A 24,401-nucleotide genomic window follows, 5' to 3' on the forward strand; every position below is an offset into this window, starting at 1 on the left:
TTCCCTGTCTTAGGTCAGTTAGGATCACCACTTCATTTTAAGAATGTGAAATGTCAGAATAATAGTAGAGTGATTTATTTCAGCTTTTATTTCTTTCATCACATTCCCAGTGGGTCAGAAGTTTACATACACACAATTAGTATTTGGTAGCATTGCCTTTAAATTGTTTAACCTGAGTCAAATGTTTTGGGTAGCCTTCCACAAGCTTCCCACAATAAGTTGGGTGAATTTTGGCCCATTCCTCCTGACAGAGCTGGTGTAACTGAGTCAGGTTTGTAGGCCTCCTTGCTCGCACACACTTTTTCAGTTCTGCACACAAATTTTCTATAGGATTGAGGTCAGTGCTTTGTGATGGCCACTCCAATACCTTGACTTTGTTGTCCTTAACTTCTCTAGGATAGGGGGCAGCATTTTCACGTTTGGATGAAAAGCATACCCAAATTCAACTGCCAGCTACTCATCTCCAGAAGATAAGATATGCATATTATTCGTAGATTTGGATAGAAAACACTGAAGTTTCTAAAACTGTTTGAATCATGTCTGTGAGTATAACATAACTTATTTAGCAGGCGAAACCCCGAGGACAAACCATTCAGATTTTTTTTCTCAGTCTTGAGAAATTGGTTGAGGGTTTTTCCTTTGTGTAATGAAGAAGTAGCCCTGTTCAGAACGAGAGTCGAGTGAAGTGTACTTTTTGTTTGAGGCGCTTAACCAGAAAGCATGCTACAGTTTCTTTTAATCCTGTATTGAACACAGATCATCCCGTCTTCAATTTTATCGATTATTTACGTAAAAAAATACCTAAAGTGTATTACAAAAGTAGTTTGAAATGTTTTGGCATAGTTTACAGAGTTTACAGTTTACAAAGTTTACAGTTTACAGATATTAAGTTTACAGTTTACAGATATTTTGTAGCCACGTTTGAGCAAGTTGGAACCGGTGTTTTTCTGGATCAAACGCGCCAAATAAAAATTGACATTTTGGAGATATATCGACGGAATTAATCGAACAAAAGGACCATTTGTGATGTTTATGGGACATATTGGAGTGCCAACAACAGAAGCTCGTCAAAGGCATGAATTATATTTTTATTTCTGCATATTGTGTCGCGCCTGCAGGGTTGAAATATGCTTCTCTCTCTTTGTTTACAATGTTGCTATCCTCAGAAAATAGCATCGTTTGCGTTCGCCGAAAAGCCTATTTTAATTCTGACATGTTGGCTGGATTCACAACCAGTGTAGCTTTAATTTGGTATCTTTCATGTGTTTCATGCGCTGCATTTTCTCTGGCTTTTGGCCAAGTGAGACAGTAGCGTCCCGCCTAAACTCAGATTTTTGGATGTAAATATGAACTTCACAGAACAAAACATACATGCATTGTGTAACATGAAGTCCTATGAGTGTCATCTGATGAAGATCATCAAAGGTTAGTGATTAATTTTAACTCTATTTCTGCTTTTTGTTACTCCTCTCTTTGGATGGAAAAATGGCTGTGTTTTTCGGTGGCTATGTACTGACCTAACATAATCGCAAGGTGTGCTTTCGCCATAAATCCTTTTTGAAAATCAGACACTTTGGCTGGATTAACGAGAAGTTTATCTTTAAAATGGTGTTTAATAGTTGTATGCTTGAGGAATTTTAATTATGAGATTTGTTGTTTTGAATTTGCGCCCTGCAATTTCACTGGCTGTTGGTTAGGTGGGATGCTACCATCCCACATATCCCAGAGAAGTTAAGCCATTTTGCCACAACTTTGGAAGTATGCTTGGGGTCATTGTCCATTTGGAAGACCCATTTGCGACCAAGCTTTAACTTCCTGACTGATGTCTTGAGACGTTGCTTCAATATATCCACATCATTTTCCTCCCTCATGATGCCATCTATTTTGTGAAGTGCACCAGTCCCTCCTGCAGCAAAGCACCCTCACAACATGATGTTGCCACCCCCGTGCTTCACGGTTGGGATGGTGATCTTTGGCTAACAAGCCTCCCCCTTTTTCCTCCAAACATAATGATGGTCATTATGGCCAAACAGTTCTATTTCATCAGACCAGAAGACATTTCTCCAAAAAGTACGATCTTTGTCCCCATGTGCAGTTGCAAACCGTAGTCTGGCTTTATGGCGGTTTTGGAGCAGTGGCTTCTTCCTTGCTGAGCGGCCTTTCAGGTTATGTCGATATAGGACTCGTTTTACTGTGGATATTGATACTTTTGTACCCGTTTCCTCCAGCATCTTCACAGGGTCCTTTGCTGTTGTTCTGGGATTGATTTTCACTTTCACACCCAAAGTACGTTCATCTCTAGGAGACAGAACGCGTCGCCTTCCTGAGCGGTATGACGGCTGCGTGGTCCCATGATGTTTATACTTGCGTACTATTGTTTGTACAGATGAACGTGGTACCTTCATGTGTTTGGAAATTGCTCTCAAGGATGAACCAGACTTGTGGAGGTCTACAATTTATTTTGATCTTTTGATTTTCCCATGATGTCAAGCAAAGAGGCACGGAGTTTGAAGGTAGGCCTTGAAATACATCCACAGGTACACCTGCAATTGACTCAAATGATGTCAATTAGCCTATCAAAAGCTTCTAAAGCCATGACATCAATTTCTGGAATTTTCCAAGCTGTTTAAAGACACAGTCAACTTAGTGTATGTAAACTTCTGACCCACTGGAATTGTGATACAGTGAGTTATAAGTGAAATAATCTGTCTGTAAACAATTGTTGGAAAAATTACTTGTGGCATGCACAAAGTAGATGTCCTAACCAACTTGCCAAAACTATAGTTTGTTAACAAGAAATTTGTGGAGTGGTTGAAAAATGAGTTTTAATGATTCCAACCATTATAGTGTATGTAAATTTCCGACTTCAACTGTATCATTGGTTTTTAACTCTTCACAACTGCAAATAAAAACATTCACAACATTCTAAAAGTAAACCCAAGAGCTCACTGACAAAATGCCAAAATAAAGCAAAACACCAACATAAAGTGTATTAATAGGGCATGGGCCACCACGAGCCAGAACAGCTTCAATGCACCTTGGCATAGATTCTACAAGTGTCTGGAGCTCTATTGGAGGGATGTGACACCATTCAACATAAATTACAGGACTGGGGAGGTAGAATTAGAGTTAGAGTGTAATGTCAGCTCTTTCCTGTAAGAGGATCAGGCCGTGTGGCGGGCCATTGTTGCGGGGCTCCTCTGAGCCTGTCTTAAAGGGAGATAAGGAGGTGAGGGGCCTCCCATGTGTTTTTCACTTAATCTCTCCAAACGAAAGGTGGACCACCCCTTTAAGAATATTTATGATAAACTTTAAATCTGTCCCGGGCTTCTTAAGAATTTCGAGATTAAGAGAGTTTCTGAAAATTGCTTTCCCCCCCCATATCTGTTGATAGGAGATAATAGTTGGGCAAAGCAGACTAAATCTAGAGGGTTTAATCCTGACCTGCTTTGTGAATGGGCTTTATGCTACACACCCAGAAGGATCAAAGGAAAATAGCTTCTCATGAATAGCGAACAATATTAAAAAATATTTTAAATACACACCCTTTCCCCAGGGGGGGGGGGATTCTTAATCTTGACGTTTCCAAAGATTTGGGGAGACATGACGGCCTGCAAATGTTAGTAACGAGAAAGATACAAAAAATATATATATATATATTACAGCTGGCCAGTCAACCTAGTGACGGATGTGATTGTTTTTTCATACCTCACACACCTCGCGTTGGAGAACGATGGGTGGATTAAAAAGCGCTATTCAGTTTATAGGGAGCAGTCTGCTGGGACCATCTGACTCATTGGCCTACTTTGTCATAAACGCCTGGAGAACCTCCTCCCACGGGGAGATGTTCCCACCCCCACCCTGCGCGTACCAAGCACTAGGTCCCTGCAGCTTCAAGTACACTAGCGGCCCGGGGAGGGTTAATCAATACAGCAAACAAATGAAGCACAAGCTCCATAATTGACTCCATTGCGTTCATTCATTATTTAAAGCCTTTTGTGAAAGAAAATAAACTAAATTAAAACAACTGAGCCTTGGACAGCGTTAAGCCCCTTTTGGTTTAATGGTCTGCAGCAAATCTTGCAGTGGGATGGAGGGAGGCTGTGGTTTCAAAAGGGATTTCAGGAATACATTCATAGAAGATGGAATAGTCATGCTCTCTCCCTCTTGAAATAGTGCTGTTTCTCTAAATTTTTCCTCCACACATTCTTCACTGGTCAAACTGTACTCTTTGCCATTCAGCCATCTTGCTTCCGAACATGGACACTTTTTTTCTATGCTCAGGGGACGCTAGATCACTGGGGGGGGGGGGGGGGGGGGTAGAAAGAGAATAAGAGAGAACAAGGAGAAGAACTTTAGTGAGAAAGACAAAACAAGAGACTCTCTCTCCTGGCTCATTTTAAGTCTTGAACTGCTGCAGCAGCAGCACAGCGCTAAATCATCATAAATCCCGGATTTTACCAGTTGAGGACTGCGGCAGGTCCTAATCGATATGAAATAAGATTCAGTGGGACTTGGGTGTCATGTTTTAGTGCCTCACTAGATTGTCACTAAATCTCCCCACAGCCTTTCCTTTAAAGCTTTTTTCCCCTTCTGTCTCTCGCTCTCTTTTTCTCAAGTTCAGTAGTGCTTCACCGAATTAAGGTCACAAAGCAGAAAAATGTACAGTCACATAAAACAAGAGGTTTCAATATTTCTGATGTAAGCCTAATTGGAGGTATTGCACATATAAAATATCAAACTCCCAGCAGACATTGCACAGTGGTGACCGACAGTAGCGACAGACACCAATAAAACCTTAAAAGTTGAACTAGTCTTAAACAGTTTAAATTCTACTGCGCCTCTATGAATAGCCAATGTTGTCATTCTATCAAATGGAATAGCAGATATAAAACAATAGGGAAATGTTTACGTCTGGGAGTGGAATCAGAAGATCAAATGTGATTGTTAACCCCTCTGCTCTCCCACCCGGTGAGCTCATGGGCCGATGTGATCTCCGTTGCGGTTTGCCCTGACTTTGTTTCCTTTGGCCCGGCTTCCTGTGTCTCTCCCTGCCCTGGCCATGCCCTCAACCAGATCACACTGATCTCACCAGGGAACGCAGGATGGGCCAATCAGCGGGCACACCTGCCCTCTCCCCCTGCTACTTCCTGTGTGGCTGGAAACTATGACAAGAGCAGCCAGAGACGTCACAGGAACTGTCTCACACGAACACACACATATCCCCCCTCCCGCAGGAGGAAAGTCTTTTAGTCTAGCCATGCAGCAGCAGCGACTGCTGTAAAATGGGTCTAACAAGCTGTGCTTCAATAGTCATGTACATATTCACACCACTCAACAGGGGAATGTTGGCTGACTAAATGTGTCACATGCGTGGCGTGTCAATACATATCCACTGTGACGCCAGAGGATGGATCTGAATGCCCCCGCTCAAAAGATCAAAAGGTGTGTGTGTGTGTGTGTGTGTGTGTAGGGCATCTGACCCTGCCAGGCACACACCAGGTGGGAATGCATTACGTGAATGTGCACACACACACCCCGTCCAGAAAAGGTCATGGCTGACACCTCTGACTCCCCTGATGAAGACCGGGGTGCGGTGTGGAGTCTACAATCTCCCGCTTTGTTTGGAGGGGGAGAAAGCAGTGATATTCCCCTGCTGTAGCAGCTAGGAGAAGGTCATCACTAGCCTCCAGCAGGCAGAGGGAATGGGGGGGGGGAAACAGACGCACTAAAGACCTCTACCCTGGCAGCACCGCAGCCCAAAGGTCTCCTCCCCCGTGGATCCACTGAGAACACGCCTGGTATCGTGAATATCGTTGGAACGGGGTTGGCCGGGGGTAAACAATGTTGTCGGACGACGAAGGCCCGTGTTGTGACAACCTCTGGGTCTTACGGGAGGTAAAGAGAGAGGGGGAAAGGAAAGAGACAGAGGGGTAAAGGTCAGTACTCTTTGTGCCAGGGAAGAAAGGTTAAAGATCTATAGAAGGAAAGAGCGCGGGAGGAGTGGGTGTGAAGTTGGAGTCGCTGACTGACATGAAGGCTCAGGGAGATAAAGAGAACGGAGGCCTCTGATTGGGGAGCTGAGTCAGACAGAAGCAGTCGAGAAGCCAGGAGAGGAGAATGTGCTCCGAGATTACCGATCTCTGTTTCTCAGAGTCAGATCGCTATTACCCCCACATACAATTTCTTTTTTTGCATTTACGTCATTTAGCAGACGCTCTTATCCAGACTGACTTACAGTAGTGACTGCATACATTGTCGTACTAGTCCCCTGTGGGAAACGAACCCACAATCCTGGCGTTGTAAACGCTGTGCTCTACCAACTGAGCCCACACACACACACGTCTGTGCTACTAGGCCTACGTAGCAGACCCTTCCAGATCTCAGGTTTTAATGAAATGCAGAATAGAACATCTCCCATCTAACCGCCCAGAAATTAGGCTTCTCAGTGAGTGAATGCTCTCTGTAGCATAGCGCTCCAAACACAGGCCAATATGTTGGGAGCTTGTACTCGGCGGGGATAAATCATAACAAGGCACGCTATTCAACAGGTATGTTGAGAGAGTATTGACTCGGGGGAAGGGGGCACCTGTATGACAGCACTTGCTCAAGCAGATAGGTAGAACAGAACCAGTTTCCTCCTCAATAGTCCTCATAATCTTCTAGTGTTGCAGCACTTCATACTGCGACAGGAATAACAGACCTGTCCATTATTATATTCCCACAAACGGAAGGGCAAAATTAACTCTCAAAACACTGCTCTTCTCTTTCGGAGCCCTTTCTTCTGTGTGCAGCGGGCAGCATAAGTGCCATACTGTCATTCTCTCGATGCCACGCGTCCCCTTGGCAATTTATGTGTCAGGAAGACATGGTGGTCTGCGAAAATGTCTTCCACTGTGACTCAGGGATGGAGAGGGCGGGGCTGGGGGCGCGGGCGACAGCGGGGACAAGCCCCGTGAAAAAGCGGGGCCTGTGCCCTTGGGCAGCCTCTCGTCGACCTGCCCCTGCCACCCCACACAGAGCTCCATAAAGGGGGACAATTAGAGATGACGGGGTGTGGGGACTCAGGAAGTGGCAGTGCCATTGTCTGCTGCCACTCAATGTGGCATGGTGACAACCTCTCCCAGGGTACCCGCCGGCCCCCTGGCAGCAATTAGTCGTGGCACAGTTTCATTAAGGCGTCAGCGTATTCTCCCCGAAGACTCACGCATCTGTTTTAAAAGCTACAGTCAGTGTAGTATATAATAGGAAAGCTATCTGTGGTTGGGAGATCTGAGTGGGAGAAGGAGTGTTCAGCTGCCTGCATCTAAACAGACATGGAGGAAAAGTTAAGGAAACTAACCAAAGTGATTGCATCTTCTGAGACGCAGACAGCATATCAGTGGCTTTTCAAAAGGTTATTTCAGGATACACAGATTCAGGGACGACATGATTACCAATTGCTCACCGTCTACTTGTACGCCCAACAAGCTTATAAAATCATATATAATGTCTGTCTACCACCATAAACATTTATTATATAACCCTTCACATTCTCTGAAGTGGTATTTCAAGGATTATTTTCCCTCATACTCAACATTCCACAAAGTGTCAGGAGAGTGGGAAGATTACTACGTTTACACTGGAAAAGTGAGACATCAAGAAACATCCATAGTCCTAATGCCACTGGGATCACATCAAGCCTAAGGTCTGTAGGAAAACACGCCCACCTCCCTGTGAGAAGGGGGAGGGGTTCTAAGGTCTCATGACATTCAGGTGAAAGAGAGAGCAGGCCGTCTGGGCTTTTCTCCCCCACCACCCGGGAGCTTAAGAGCAGGATTTAGATGGAGGGGAAATGATCGGCAAAAGGAGAAGAAAAATAGGATTTTGATTCCTCCTCTCCTTTACTAGAGCGGGAAGAAAGGGCCAGGTGGGGAGAGCCTATCAGTGTCTAGGTCTTTGCACCTTGCTAAGAGCTTTAAAGCTGAAATACTAGATGTAACTTTTTGAGCAACCTGACCAAATGCACAGAAAAAGTGACTTGAAAGCAAGTCTAAGAAGCAGTAGTTATGTTCTATGTGCGCTATTTCTATTCTACGTTTTGCAGCATTTTGCTTTCAGTTTTGTACACCAGCTTCAAACAGCTGAAAATACAATACTTTTGGTTATTGAAAAAATATTTCACAGTGGTTCAGATGGTACAATGATTCTCTACACTCGTTTGCTTGTTTTGTCACAAACTGAAATTAGCCGAACTATTCGAATTTTAGCAAACAGGGCCCAGTTTCCCGATAGAATTTAGTCTTACAAGTGTTTTAACAATGCATCTTTCCTACAACGACCAAAGATGTAACATGTGTTTCCCAAAACATTACGCAGAAAGAACAGTTGCCAAGTGTATCGTTGGGCCATGTGTCGATACTGACAGGATCGAAAGAAAGGGAGTGATGCTCTCAAATCAGCTTTCTCAACAGCTTTCCTTCACACTAGAAATATTTTACAATACTGATAACGGATCAGCTCCTAGAGAGATTAATAGCACCTACGGCTGCAAATATTGAGGGGCTTATTCTAATGCTTACCAAATAAAAATGCACTAAATCACAGATTTGCGCACGTTAGGCTACACATGAAATATATTGAGACAAATCACAGACAGTAGCCTACAAGTAGCAAAACAGAACTCGATTGAACATGAAACTCATTCCAATATGATTGAAATAGGCCTATGGCCTACTGTTTATATTGTAATGCAGTCATCTCAGTTTTCATTTGAAGCATATTTTTATACATTGGCATTTTTGTATTTGTCGTCAACTTTGTTCTCAAGTTGGGCCTCCTGAGTGGCGCAGCGAACTAAGGCACTGCATTGCAGTGTGGCAGGCCGGGCGCATTGCACGGTCGACAGGTGTACAGTGTTTCTTCCGACACATTGGTACTGCTGGCTTCCGGGTTAAGCGAGCAGTGTGTCAAGAAGCAGTGTGGTTTGGCAGGGTCGTGTTTTGGAGGACGCACGGCTCTCGACCTTCGCCTCTCCCGAGTCGGTACGGGAGTTGCAGCGATGAGACAAGACTAACTACCAATTGGATATCACGAAAAAGGGGTAAAAAAAAATGTACGATTAGTTATCGGCGGTCACAGAGAGACAGAATACCACACACACACACACACACACCATTCCACTGGAGGTAGCGGGCCTGCAGGTGGATGGAGGGGCACACAGGGTTATGGGGGAGTAAATGGTCCCAGGGAGATGTGGGGGTTGGGGTTGAGCTGGGTGGAATGTGTTGTACTGCTGTATCCTAGTGCGAGAGGGGTGGGGGTGAGAATGAGGATTGAGGGGGCGGGGGGTTGGAGCAGAGGGTGGGTGAAATGTTTGTCACATTCCGCCAGAGGCCCCTGAATAATTTATGGGGCAGATTGTGTTTGAGTGTGCAGTGCATCGATATGTGCCTGCGTGTGTTTATTATAAGTGTTAATATGTACTGGTTTGTCTGTTGGCGCATTTCCATTCAGGATTTACCTCAGTGTTTTACCCAAAAATATCAAACTTTTCTGTTCCTATTGGGGCAGCAGGTAGCCTAGTGGTTAGAGCATTGGGTCAGTAACCGAAATGTTGCTAGATCGAATCTGGCGTTCTACCCCTGAACAAGGCCGTCATTGTAAATAAGAATTTCTTCTTAACTGACTTGCCTAGTTAAATAAAAGGTTAAATAAAATAAAAATACGCAGGCTGGCACCCGTTTCTCGCCGGGCCATGGCTCCAGTGAACCTACTCTCACTTGGGGCTAAAGCCAGGCCACTGGTACTTTTCAGCTTGCATTTACATAACAATAGCTAACTGTGAACTTTAACACCTTCTCACAAAGCAACTTTGGATTATGCAGAGGTTGTCGATTCTGCTCTTCACAAGTGGGGCAGTGGCTGTCATGAAATTTTGTCAGCCGGTAAATGTCATGCAAATAACTGCTGGTCTCACGGTAATTGACTTAATTAACATTCACGTTTAGCATCTCCAGGCTTCCACGCATAGCCTACAAGCCACTGATACCTTTGAAACATCTACATTTTAAAATGTCTAATAAATCCATTAACTTTAGCCTACACCATCACAATAAATCCATAATTTATTTTAGGCAGGTCTAAAGAAACTTTATGATATTAAGAAAATGTAGACTATTTCAGAAGAACAGAAAAGCATATTCAGTCATCCTTATGTTAGAATGTATGTGTTGCCACCCTAGGGTCACACACTACTCATAAAGCAAATTTATAACTTGTGTTATTCAAAACATAAAATACCGGAAAAAAATTGAAAAATTGTGTGATATGATATTTTGGCCATATCGCCCAGCATTAGCTACTCTTAGAGTTATTTGGCCACTTCAGTTGTGATGCAAACCTTTTCAACACATATAGGCCTATGGGCTTGGCTACAGTACATGATGTATGCGACTATGATTTGAAAAAGTTGCATGCACTATTTCTTGCCTTAGACTGCACATGCTGGGCATCATTCACCAGTGATAATATTCTCACTCAGACTATTCTCAATTTAATCTTGTCTTTACATATACTAAATAATGTGTGTGAAATTTGTTTTGGATTTAGAATGGGCCATTAACATGCCCCTGTGGGGCAGGGGGAAAAGACATCCGTTTGCACTTGAATAGCGAATGGAGGACGCTTTTCCCACGGTTCATTGTCATGCCAACCAGGTAGGCTACTCCGGTTGTAAAGCAAAGCAATGTCTTTAATATTAAGAAATCAATATAGTACTCCTAGCCTATTGAAAGCTGATAGGATCCTCTTTTTAAGAGGCCATCAAAACGCTGTTCTCTCACGCAATTGTATAGCCCATAGAAATGTTGCGCAACATGGGCTTATAGGAACACTTCTCATTCAATGCATCAACCAGCTATGAGCAGCTGGCTCTCGTCACCGTAACAGCCCTATCCACAAGTCCTCACTGTCAGCCCTAGCTATGGAAGCAACGTTCCTAGTATAACATAAGGGTTGTATACACTAGTGTAACACCGGTGTTCCAGTTGAAAAGTAGCATGTGTGTGCAATGCTTGGCGGAGCCCGGGAGCTTATACAGTATGAGGCGATTCCTGCTGTTTGATGTTGCCTCTCCTCTGGTGACTAAAGAGGGCTATAATGGCTGCCGGGGCAGGGGGCGGGGGGGACGAAAACTCAGTCTCTGGACTATTAGGCATGAAAGACCCCCCTATTCAGGCCCGGCACATCAGGCCCGGCACACTAAAACCCTCCGCGGGGGCCAGTGGGGGGGGGGGGGGGGGGGGGGGCTTTCTTAAGAAGGCAACTTAAGAAATCTGACAACAAGCGCTCGGTTCGCACTAATCCATCTCCCTGGGTGAAGGGAATTATAGGTAAACACATGCCTTCATTATTTGCCTTGCTGCATCTCAACACTCGGCAGCACTCACTTCCACACACAATATTCCCCCATGCTAAAGGATTACGCCCAATCACCTCTGGATTGCTGCGCACTTAGCTCCGTAAAATGGTTAGAGAGGAGTCGTGGGGAAGAGAGGAGAGAGAGGGCTTATTAGGTCGCAGTGGTTTTAGTGAGTTAGCAAAAGCTAGCAACAACAAATCCTCAGTCTGTCCCCCTCATGCCCCCCCCCCCCCGTCTGGAAAGGCTGGGTTGGGAGCTGTCTGGGTTTAGATGGGCATCGGGTGAGGATGAGAGAGTTCGCTGCCTGCTGGGTTCTCTTTGGGGGCTGCGGTGTCAACAATTCAGGCAAGGGGATGGTGGGGTGGGCGGGGTCAATGACCCAGTTTATGCACTTTATTACCAAGCCAGTGAAACATACCTACCCCTGGAGTAGAGACAAGACATTGTCTCTGATACAGAATGTTGTTAATGCAGCACTCTCTGCTGGCTCTAAACTCTGAACAGATTTAGCTGTTGACACACCAGGTTGCGAATCAGACCACTAGACTAACGCAACCCCCCCCCCCCCCCCCGATGACAAATACACTGAAAGGTGAGATGACACCTGTGAAAGCACAGTACCACATCTCTACCAAGACATCCATGAGAGGGGCTCCATGCTGGAGAGCTCACCCCAGATGAGTTGACGTGTCGCAGACTTGGCAGGGCTGGGTGTGAGGGGGTTAGTCCTGGAGGAGCAGTAGTAGTTCTGAGATGTTACCCACACCCCTACCAGCTCTGTCCCTGTTAATGCAGTGCCTCTGGAAAGGCCCGGGGCTCCGTGGCTCTGCCTCCTGCCACCAGCCCTGCCTGCCTGTCTCTGCCTCCTACCCTATTCCCCTCGCTGACTGTCTATTGGCCTGCCTGCCTCCCCATCTGCCAATCTCAATCGCAAAGCAGTCCATGTAACCATCTAAGACCCCTCTGTCTCCCTGTCTGTCTTTCTGCGTACAAGGCTGTGCTACCCTGCCAGCCAGTCAGCCTCCAATCTCCCAGTTTGGCAGTAAAGAGTCAACCTACAATATGAACAGTTGTCGGTCTTAGTGAATCATCAGAGAGCATCCATCTCCTCTGATATTACTGCACAAAAGGCTGGAGAAAAACTTTCACAAGCTGTGTTTTTTCTGTCTGGGTATAGACAATTTGTTTTTCTGTTTAGTGTGAGGATTAGGGGGATTAGAAAGCAAAACTTGAGGAAGATTAAGAAAACAAAACAAGACTTTGGTATATCAGCTGAGCTATGCCACACAGTGTGTTTTTAGACCAATCTGAAAACCAAGCAGCAAGGATTTGGCCAAATTGGATTCAATTGGATTTTGGCCATTTGAGATTTGCCTCGTTTATCTTCTTTTGGGGGGGCTTATTTCGTGCTTTCTCAGTGAACCTCGTGGAGCTACCAGCGAGGTAATGCACTGGTGGCGGAGCTGGGTTGGTTATCATGGAGGCATAAACTTCTATTGTAGAAATCTGCTGGAAGAACAATGCTTTGTTGGGACTAGGTTGCCATCAATTTGTTGGGTCTAAGAAGGGAAAATCCAGAATCTTAAAATGTAAAACCCTTCCACTTCACCACAGGAGCCTAGCTGTCCAGAATCTAGCAGTGCTGCTACTAGTGGGATACTTTGTGTATCCCACTATAAGTTCTCCTATCCATCATTCTTTGTTTTCTTTGAGGGTGTACAGCTGGAACCCATATGGATATTTGGAAAAGCATTTTCATGCTAAAGTCTGCATCTATAGCACTGCTCCAATCCTGATTAGTAAGTGAAGTGTGTAAAAACACAAAAGCAAAAGTAAAGATCCTTTTTCAGGAAGATTGCCCATAGAGTGTCCATCAATCAATAGGAAGTTACAGCCTACCTTCCCATTTGCAACAGAAAACACATGCCATCTCTTCAAGAAACCTGGTCTGCTTTGGTTTTGCTCTTTGCCCAACTTCATAACTAGTTTAGCCCCTATAAGGCTCACACTGCTCTAATTTTAAGCGTTCTGTTAACCTCACTTAACATTGCACAACCCACTGGGGGCTTGTCGGACTCGGATGTTTCTTGAAAAATGTGCCCCTCACTTTCTCCCCCATCTAAACGGATGACATACATATAGAACCTCATCAATCAGAGCCTGGATGAAATATGGGAAGGTAAAGGAGCTGCTGCCGCCACCCCGGGGTAACCACTTCATTATTTCCAGAAATACTTACAGCTACACGTGGAGGACAGGAGCAAGGCAGACACTGACCCAAAAACTCACCACACTCATAAACAGACCCAGAAATGACACCAACGACACCAACACCAAATCTGGACCACATGTAAATAAATACACGCAGGGAGATAGGCCCCAAACCCACAGTCACAAGATTGATGTCACTTTAAAGTGACTTCATTTCATACTCCATTTCCTTAAAGTTAATGTTAGATATGTATTGAGTCTAACTCCACATTTTACGTATTACCCACTTATGAATATTTACAGTTGCAATATAGGTTAAGTACCTTTCCCGGGGATAAAGAGAGCAGTTCGGTCCCCTTCGGGCAGCGTGCTGCTGTTCACATATCCAATTCCCTAACCACTTCTCCCCATTAATGCCTGTGGTGTTTAATGGCTTTCTGTTTCATCTCCCTCACTTTAACTCACACAGATATTTTAATAAAGCACAGCAGCACTCGTGGACAAGCTCCAAGGACAGCTGTTATGATAATTATGATAAAGATGGAATTATAATACCCCAATAAAATATTTACATTCCACTCCTTTGAAAACATATTTCAAGATTTTTAGAGAATTTCCAGAGGCCTTCCTACACTGTGTGGAATCCACTCAACTTGGAGTGAGGAAAGTACATACCGCTGAGAAATCTAATGTGATATGTGCATATTTCAGCGTGTTCCAGTAAATGTTAAATCTGCATCTTAAACACAATGCTAATTCATCACAATCCTTCGGTGAGGAGGCTACAGCTGAAGAGTTTTTGTTGGAGCCCCCCCTTCTTTGCGAGATTATAATTTAGATGACCCCTTAATTCCTCTGACCTGTGGAGAGAGGTCTGTCTGATTGCCGGGTGTATTCTTAAGCCGTATCATTTTCCCTTGGCTTATTGTTTTGTGCTGGCCTGGATTTAATATTGGCCTGTTTTAATATCTGTCCACCATGTGTTGAGACAGGGCTGGCGGCTATAGGATTAGGACGGTTTGTGTGCGACTGAAAGACAACATTATTTAATACAGCGAGCCGGTGACCCTCATATCGATTAATCCCTCTAAGATTGTACTTGCACATTCAGCAAGCTCTTACCTCAATGTTCCCCTGGTGGCGTCTGTTCGCAGAACGCCTCTCCCCTATCGTGCTAGGGTTTTTAAGCCTCCTCTAAATCTGATTTGTAGAAGTTCTCCGACCACTTGAAGACATGCGGGCCCCTCCAGTGGCTTGGTGCGACTTTAAGATCAACTGTAAAACGCATCACAACTAGTAGCGGAGCTTTGACTGCTTTTCATAGGAGTCGTTTCTTCTTTAAATCCTTTCATTATCTATATTTGGGGAAGATTTTGCTGCTGTCGCAGGGTTGGTGGAAAAAATAATTAGGGTGACGGCTAAGACCGAGAACAGAGAGCGTCTAGTCCTGGATTCCAATAAACTGTGTTTAACAACGCCTCGTGTTAATATAGTCGGAGGTCTGGCACAGTTGCATGCTCAATAAAAAAAAGGTTATTCGCCGGGGGGGCTACACGCATTAAAGCTGGTTATTTAAATTGCTAAAACCTCAAGTAAAGACCTAACGCGACATCAACAAGCTTCTACTACAAGAGCTGTTTTTGCCTGGTTTTGGTTTCACAGCTTTTTTTTCTCTCCCCCTGTTGGTGTTTCCAGTGGGCCCCTGAGAGCTGACAGTTTCAATGTGACCACATGCTGATGGGACCATTAATACCATTAAAATGTTCCTCCTTGAGCCAGTCTCACCCTGCTCAGGGCCGTAGCACTCAGCCCAACACAGAATAAACCTAAATTGGCTTAAGACGAAGGCCTTGAGACTAGGCTGTGAGCTATTAAAGTCATATGATTTGGGTTTGACACTAGGACAGAGGTCAAACACTTCAAAAAGGCTGCTCTGTGGCAAAAAGGCATGGAGATTTTCAAACTTAATATGGAGCAACATTTTTTAAATATTTTCAAAAAAATGTATGAGAGAAAAAAGCTGGGAGATCTAGGGTAAAACATAAAGGCCACACACAACTTGGCTATTTAGTTCCATCTTGTAATTTTCCATCAGTCTCACTCTAATCGGTGTCTCTTTACCATTGACAAGATGGCTGATTAAGTCTTTCAGACATGGAGAGAACCCAGGACAAATGGGATGATGAATGTGACAAACTTCTGCTAATGGGGTGGAATTCAGTTTGAAAAGCAACGCTAAGCCGCAAATTTCAGCAGTCAACATCCAAACAGTTCATCACGCTGCAGAGCTAAAGACCAGCCGGTACGCAATGCTGCCCCTTTTAACGTCCCCAATTAAAATGACTAACAAAGATTAATTTAAAAAAAAATCCCTTCTGCTTGCTTTGCAATAAATACCAGCGGAGTAAGTGAAAAGGGAAATAATTAAAACATGATAAAAAATAAATGTATAAATTGTCACTACATGGTCCTTGCGTTCTGAGCAAATATTTATACCTTCCCCATTTAGCGGAGACAGAAAAAAATGGGGATTAGTGCTGGGCATCAGGGTTTGGCAACTATTAAAAATAACACAATACAGGGGAATAAAAATGACTCATCCAAGAAACAAGTTGTTTTCTGGGGAGGGTTCAGGGAGCTCCAATGATTCCGCAGCAGTAGAGAAACTATGATGATCCCCTACACTGCGAATCATTCCCTGATGTTGTCGTTTTCACTGCAGCTCTGTGAAAGGCCACGCTAAAGCCAACGTGGGCCTCCTTTCCTTCAGAAAACTCCTGGACCAGGAAGGTCGGAAAGGGAGGTTGTTTCTCAAACTTCCTTTAGGAGCAACAATGACTTTTGGTCACAAATTAGACCAGGGGGGGGGGGGGGGGACGACACAGAGGAGAAGAACATGACTGAGAAGAACACCGTGGCCCAAAACTGTTAATGACCCATAATGACGACTCCACAGAGTGCCACAGATGCAGGATGACAGTAATGGAGAGATTTGCCTGTGGTCATATTCTCATATATGCAAGGCAGGGACACAGAGAAGAGGAGCTGCAGCAGTGTACTAACCTGCCACCCTTCCTGTAACCTGGTTCCTCTTCCAGAAAATCAACATGCAAGGAAGCAGGAAAAAAACTAAACACAAAAACACACACTCCTGAGGACAGCCTATACCCAGCCTACAGTACGTAACAACATCCTAGTAATAGTAGAAGTCCTATGCTGTTGGCTTGGAAGTGGGGCAGGGGTGGTCCTTGGTGAATTAATTAGTTGTTTTCCTGAGTGCTTAGACTGACACAGTCACCTAGAAATGCCTCTAGCGAGATTCGGTAAACACCTTTATCCATCGGAATAATGAATATGTAATCATACGAGAGCTTCTTTTAGTCTCAGCGGTTCGTTAAACCTGACAGTGGTGTACAGCGCAAGACGCTGACTGGACCACCTGGTCTCCCTATTGCCCTCACTGTATGTCGGTGCTGGCTGATTCAGGAGTTCTCCAGCCTTTCCCTGTGTCCCCCCTCTGTCTCCAGAAGAGCTGAGTTTAATTAGAGGGGGCCCTGTTTGCTCAGCATCTCTTCTAACGGGTAATTATACTGTCTATACCTGTGCACTTTAAACCAAAACACTGGCTGGTCCAGGCCTTCCTGGGCAATGTCCTGCAAATAGACTCCTCTAGCCGGGTAGTGTTCATTAGGCACAAAAATTGAAGAAAACAGAATTAAAAGAGAAAGCTGAACTTAACCAAAACAAGCATGTTTTTATTGTTCTGCAGTGTGCCCTAATGAACACGACCCACAGTCCTCGACATTAAGGCTTGTCCGGGGAAAGTAATAAAAAATTTAAAAAAAATGTAAAAAAGGTCAGACAACCAGATTATATATTTCAGTTGTCCGAAGTAAAAAGAAAAGAAAATGACACAAATCACAATATCAAAGCAGGGCAGTGCATAGCTGGCATTGAGTAAATTGTCTATACTCCTATTTGATATAGCATATTTCAGGGTTCCCCCAACTGGCTGCTCACGGGTGGTTTTATTTGGCACCCCAAGTTTTCTGAGCAAAATAAAATAAAATTGTTACTTAACATTTTCATTGTTGGACATAAGAGAGACTAAAAACACCAGGAAATCAGCTCCAAGTAATTTTAATTGGGGAAATCTGTTCTCAAGTATCCTCATGCATAACAGACATGTGATCATATACAAGTGTAAGCAAGGTTTGAAATTATTATGTTTTAGCTAAATATCATATCCGTTTGGGCTTCTTGCGGTCAATTTGAAGTCTACAAATTATTTGTAATTATGTTCCGGCCCCCTGACCATCCACTCAAGCAAACAATTATTTTAAATAAATAAAAATGGCCCGTGGCTGAATCTAGTTGATGATCCCTGGCCTTTTATCTGGTCAGAATAGTATTAGTATTTTTTTCTTCTCTCTCTCTCTCAAATGACCTGGGCCTATAGCCAAAGTCTACTTTTATAGCAGACACTCCGGTGACTTATTGTTATAGAAGCCTAAATGTTATAGTTTCTCTACATTTCATATGAATATGACTTGGCCTATTAAGCCAATTTCAGGTTAATACATGCTAGAGTTCTCCTGATGCACTATTTCATGATCAAAAGTTTAAGGTGTTTTTGAATAACCCAAAAACATGGTAGGCTTAAGGTAAAAATAAGAGCGATAGCAAAAACAATAGCAAAATATAAAAATCTGTTGCAAAATTTGAAAAACCTTACAGTTGAGCAAAGCATTATAAGTGAAATGATGCATGCACACAAGGCTGAATTCAAAAAAACAAAAATCCATCCTTGCAAACCAAACAACCAAAAAGCCTAATCCTACTGATTGAAATATCATAAAAGCATTAAAGACAAATTAAAGTTAAGAGTATTTTCCAAACTATTCAAAAAAAATAAGTGTTTAAATGTCCCAAAGTTGAAGCTTTAAAAAAAAAAAAAAGGGAATAATTATGAAATTCGGAGTCTATGCTATTCTCAATCACAGATTTATTTTGAATGACAAGAAGTGAAATTGAGCAAACTATACCAAGATGGAAAAATTGAATGTCAAAAATAAAAATAAATTTTAACTTAGGAAATCTTACGAAAAGATGCATAGTTCGCGTAGGCCTATTTCCATATTAATCTAGCCATGTGCGACCTACAGTTGAAGTCGGAAGTTTACATACACCTTAACCAAAAACATTTAAACTCAGTTTCACAATTCCTGTCATTTAATCCTAGTAAAAATTCCCTGTCTTAGGTCAGTTAGTATCACCACTTTATTGTAAGAATGTGAAATGTCAGAATAATAGTGGAGAGAATGATTTATTTCAGCTTTTATTTCTTTCATCACATTCTCAGTGGGTCAGAAGTTTACATACACTCAATTAGTATTTGGTAGCATTGACTTTAAATTGTTTAACTTGGGTCAAACGTTTTGGGTAGCCTTCCACAAGCTTCCCACAATAAGTTGAGTAAATATTCACCCATTTCTCCTGACAGAGCTGGTGTAACTGAGTCAGGTTTGTAGGCCACCTTGCTCGCACACGCTTTTTCAGTTCTGCACATATATTTTCTATAGGATTGAGGTCAGGGCTTTGTGATGGCCACTCCAATACCTTGACTTTGTTGTCCTTAAGCCATTTTGCCACAACTTTGGAAGTATGCTTGGGTTCATTGTCCATTTGGAAGACCCATTTGCGACCAAGCTTTAACTTCCTGACTGAGGTCTTGAGATGTTGCTTCAATATATCCACATAATTTTCCCACCTCATGATGCCATCTATTTTGCGAAGTGCACCAGTCCCTCCTGCAGCAAAGCACCCCCACAACATGATGCTGCCACCCCCGTGCTTCACGGTTGGGATGGTGTTCTTCAGCTTGCAAGCCTCCCCCTTTTTTCTCCAAACATAACGATGGTCATCATGGCCAAACAGTTCTATTTTTATTTCATCAGACCAGAGGACATTTCTACAAAAGTATGATCTTTGTCCCCATGTGCAGTTGTTCTGGGATTGATTTGCACTTTTTGCACCAAAGTACGTTCATCTCTAGGAGACAGAACCCGTCTCCTTCCTGAGCCGTATGACGGCTGCGTGGTCCCATGATGTTTATACTTGCGTACTATTGTTTGTCCAGATGAACGTGGTACATGCAGGTGTTTGGAAATTGCTCTCAAGGATGAACCAGACTTGTGGAGGTCTACAAAAAAAATTCTGAGGTCTTGGCTGATTTCTTTTGATTTTCCCATGATGTCAAGCAAAGAGGCACGGAGTTTGAAGGTAGGCCTTGAAATACATCCACAGGTACACCTCCAATTGACTCAAATTATGTCAATTAGCCTATCAGAAGCTTCTAAAGCTATGACATAATTTTCTGGAATTTTCCAAGCTGTTTAAAAGGCACAGTCAACTTAGTGTATGTAAACTTCTGACCCACTGGAATTGTGATAGTGAGTTATAAGTGAAATAATCTGTAAACAATTGTTGGAAAAATTACTTGTGTCATGCACAAAGTAGATGTTCTAACCGACTTGCCAAAACTATAGTTTTGTTAACAAGAAATTTGTGGAGTGGTTGGAAAAACAAGTTAGCAGCTCGGCTCTGCAGCCCGGCTCTGCAGCCCATGATGATTTACTACCCATCACAAGACATGAGGCTCGTTGACTGTCACTCTCTCCTTCTGCGTGCTCCAGCACACACAGACAGTGTAGTAGCCTAAGCCTGTCTTTCTTGCCAGAGCTCCACCAGCGTGGAATAGGCCATTCAAAAAAAATGTGTCTCCACTAAACATATTTTGTCATGTAATGATTCCTCTCATCCCTCCCATAGCATGTGAGCGAAATTACAGTCTATGGGCAAGCACAGAAAATCAGTCACCCTTTTGGAATATGGTTTTACAGACCTTTTTTATTGTTTGGACAAGTGACTTCAGCTTTCGGAAAGTAAAAAAAATTGAAATATGAAGGACAAGTGATTAAAAAAGTTAATGTCAAGCCCTGACCCTGCTACCAGGATTATCAGCACAGCTAGTTCCGAGTGGGTGGTGGACTGTGGAGAAAAAGAAACAGAGCACGGAGAGTCGGAGAATGCTAGAAATGTTTGCCATGCACAGCCACAACAAATACAGCGAGGCAGACTGGAATTCATCACTAGGCCTTCAGAGCAAGTATCAGAAAGATGCTAAAAAAAACAACACAAAAGCCGAATAGCTTTAAGGCAAAATGGTTTGGGGTGGGGGGGGGGTTGCAATTTCATGGAAGACTTTCTTTGTGTCAGGTTAGCTAGGTGTGTATGACTGAAACGCAATAGTGGACATTAATAATCCCAGTTAATTATTGACGGTGTGTTATCATTATTAGGGCAACTCTTCCATCTTGGGATGAGGGTGGAGATTTTAATTTCATTCTCCACTGGTGCAGATATCCCAGCAAAGCTCCATCAGTCTGGGTTGTATGTGGCGACATGAAGAACCAGTAACTCTACAGTTTCTATAGCAAGCTATTTGACTGGTTATACTTTGTGTGCTGGGAGTCAGTCTTAAAAGACAAGGCAAATCATTTGAAAGTGGATTGTTGAAAGAGGCACAGCAACAGTCAACAGAAAGGCTGTGTGGCCGAGTCCAAGCAAGAAGAACAATGAACATTATGCAGCATGTACCAAAGGTCTGCAGCTCGACAAAAATATATTTATAGCAGTGAATGGACGGAAGAAACAGCGCATGGGGTATCCATCCATCTGGGAGAGCCAGGGGATATCCTGGGTAAATTGGTCACACAAGACACAATGTCCATTACAGAAAACTTACTCCAGCCAGGCCCTGTGCAGTGTCCAAACACACAAAGCTCAGTCAAGGGCACAAACTATAATATTAATCTAACAATTTAGCCCTACTTCCAGCAAAGCAAGAGAATAACCATTCAGGCTTCACTTCAAGAAACATATTTTGATGATATAGTGTTTGCCTTGACAGCTCGAACTGACTGCCAAACTGAACATTGAACCATCTGTGTCTACTGTGTATCACTCAGTGCATGTCTATGGGCTTCTACAAAAGTGACGTGTGGTATGTCTAACTTTTCATGGATAACTAACTGATGCAAGCAGGGAATGCAACCGCCTTAAATGAATCTCTCCTTGCATGGTTGCCACCAATATCAGTGCTAAGATCAGGAATAAATGTGGGGAATGTGATTGCAATTACTGAACGTTTTGGGAGAACAACAACTATTACGTACATTAAATTAAAAAAGGATCACTTAATTTGCATTTGTAATTCCACCGCTGGTTTTGTACTCCCTGATTGGCAAGTAAACAAAAATGGTTATTTACATTCCATTATAAAATCATTCTTTGTTTAACAAATATTTGACTGTTTGTGCTTTTTGATATGGATGGCGGTGGAAAAAGTTATTCGATGAGGTTGCGGACCAAATCCTGAATCTCAAGAGAGCCATTGTGTGGCGGTATGTACAATGCTGCCACCACCAGGCATTACACGTAAAGGCATTGAGAGGCAGTGATAGTGTTATGCGGTCCCAGATCTAATCAAGAAACTAGTAGGAAGCCTACGTACATGCATAACATCAGAAAAAGCTCTGATTACTGATGTAGTTAACTAGCATGGACGCACTGTCTAATAGTGGACTTATCCATTTTTATTACATGGAATTCAAAATATTGTGCCGAGCAAATGGAAACCTTTACAAAAATAGATATTTGGCTGGCTCAATCAATTAGAATACAAATGTGAGTGAGAAAACGTACTCCAATTGCCCATAAGGGGATATATAAAGTTGTGTTGAATTTAAATTAGAATAAATAGGCCAGTTAGTTTGCCTACCACATTAGGGCAAAAACCAAAAATACCTTTCATTACATTGAACAAAACAACTATCATCCTCCCATGCATAACTAAAAAGAACATACCAATGGCATTAAGCCTAATTATTACATCTACTGTAAGAAAAGCATGGCCAACTGTAGCGTGACTGAGGAAAAACAGATGTGTTTGCTTGCCTACTGTATGCATAGTTACATGGCTCTTATGAAGCTCAGATGAGCCACAGTTCAAACGTGCGAAATGCAGCTCTCTTCCATTCAAAACACAGGCAATCTAGATAATGTCAAAGCACCTGTATAACAATCCATGTGTAGATGTAGCGCTCCACTCACAATTGCCCAGCCCTTCACTTTGGAATGTTGCCAATATCCAATGACACTTTTGACACTACATTAATATAGGTATTATATGCTAAATGAATTAGTCTATTTCAAGAAGCAGGAATAGGAAGTTAGATTATTAGACGTCCCTTGCTTATTAAAATAGATTAGCATCTATAAAAAGTAACGGCTTGCTTTGATAAGCTTAGGCTTTCAAAGGATCTCAAAACTTTTCAGACAAGTCTGTGTCAGTCTGACAGTCACCCTTGGTGTAGATTAGACAATGTTCCATTCAATAAACATATGGTATACCAACTTGAAACGGACGTGAAATTAATAGCATCAGGAGCATAGGACAAAATGAATAACCAAGTAGCGCACAGAACATTTCCCTCTCCAAAACAAGCTGCCAATGGGTACCTAACAGCTATTCAAAAACTATTGTGTTTCCGAATTATGTAAATAATTGCCATTTTGCCAGAGTACAGCCATAATCCAAAATGGAAGAACAATTCGACATTCTGCGACAGTGTATTTGGTGAAATAGCGTACCACAGCGCTGACTACATTATAAAAGTTTCCAATGCGCTGGGATGGGGCACGTCGGTCTGTTTACACTAGAGCTATTTACTGATCAAAGGGACATCAAACAATCCTATACGAACCAGCCATAAACGAATTTCTCTGTCGAACAATAAATGCGTAGGAAGTAACATTATAACTTTACAGGCTTTTCGCCAGAAAACTTGAATGTAGTACTGTTAGACACTGGACTGCCCTCAAGACAACGAACTTCGGAATGCGTTCTTCGACGGAGAGCGCGACAGACCCGTTATCATAGGCTACTTCAAATTCCTGGGCTTTTTGCAATACAAACAAACAAAATACACTACACAGGAAATGATGAGTCTTACCTTTGAATACTTCTCCTCGAACTGTAAGCAATACGCTGCCCGCAGCAATTAGACAAGTTAAAAGTCTATCCATTGCGGTAGAGTATCGCGAACGTTACCCCCAGCTCCGGGGTAAGATCAATTCTACTCTTCCGCTGTGACAGAGGAAAATATTCCGTTTTACAGTTAACGTGCCCGGTACCTACTGGGAGTGTTCCCCTGTCTGTCTTTTCCTACTGGGTTACTTGTGTATCTTTCAAGAGCCTCCACTCGGATAGTGACTTCGCTAGCTGCCAGGAGGTAACTGACGTCACTAAGCTCGGAGAAAAGCTCGAGACAGTGCGCGCTCCAATAGAGGCGTCATTATGAGCTCCGTGTCAGTATCCAGATGGAGTGATTGGTTCTTTCATACTTTCCCCCAATTTGCTAGAATTCCTGCGGGAAATACTTACCCACGGATAGATTCTATTTCAGCCTAGCCTACACGTTTTTAAACTGTGGAGTCAAAGTTTCACTTTCAGATACTGTAAACCTGGTTTCAAGCACAGCTGTGGTTGATACGTTGTAACGAGAGAGGGGCGCACCACTTCAGACCAATGAAGATTCCTTAGGATCCTAATAGGAGAATCCTTGCATCTTGTATATCTTATTGCTTCGAATTTATTTGAGTATCATATGATATAAAACTACGTCGTAATTAGCATGACTTTAAGTCTAATTTTGATTAGGTTTGT

The 24,401-nt window shown here is 43.0% G+C and overlaps 1 protein-coding gene across 10 annotated transcripts in view; it reads right to left on the reverse strand.

Moving 5' to 3' along the window:
• The window catches only part of LOC139531751 (receptor-type tyrosine-protein phosphatase mu-like), a 307,488-nt gene extending 283,476 nt beyond the window's left edge, over positions 1-24,012 (reverse strand). For 5 of the 10 annotated variants that reach the window (XM_071328525.1, XM_071328523.1, XM_071328526.1 and 2 more), the window contains exon 1: positions 23,689-24,010. In XM_071328525.1, coding sequence (XP_071184626.1) covers positions 23,689-23,761 — 73 coding nt within the window. In that variant the 5' untranslated portion in view covers positions 23,762-24,010. Of the gene's footprint in view, positions 1-23,688 lie in introns of all 10 variants that reach the window. The other 5 variants (XM_071328521.1, XM_071328518.1, XM_071328517.1 and 2 more) reach the window with 3 other exon arrangements.
• Between the last annotated feature and the right edge of the window lie 389 nt (positions 24,013-24,401).

This window comes from Salvelinus alpinus, chromosome 10 (assembly GCF_045679555.1).
Source record: "Salvelinus alpinus chromosome 10, SLU_Salpinus.1, whole genome shotgun sequence".
Taxonomy (NCBI): domain Eukaryota; kingdom Metazoa; phylum Chordata; class Actinopteri; order Salmoniformes; family Salmonidae; genus Salvelinus; species Salvelinus alpinus.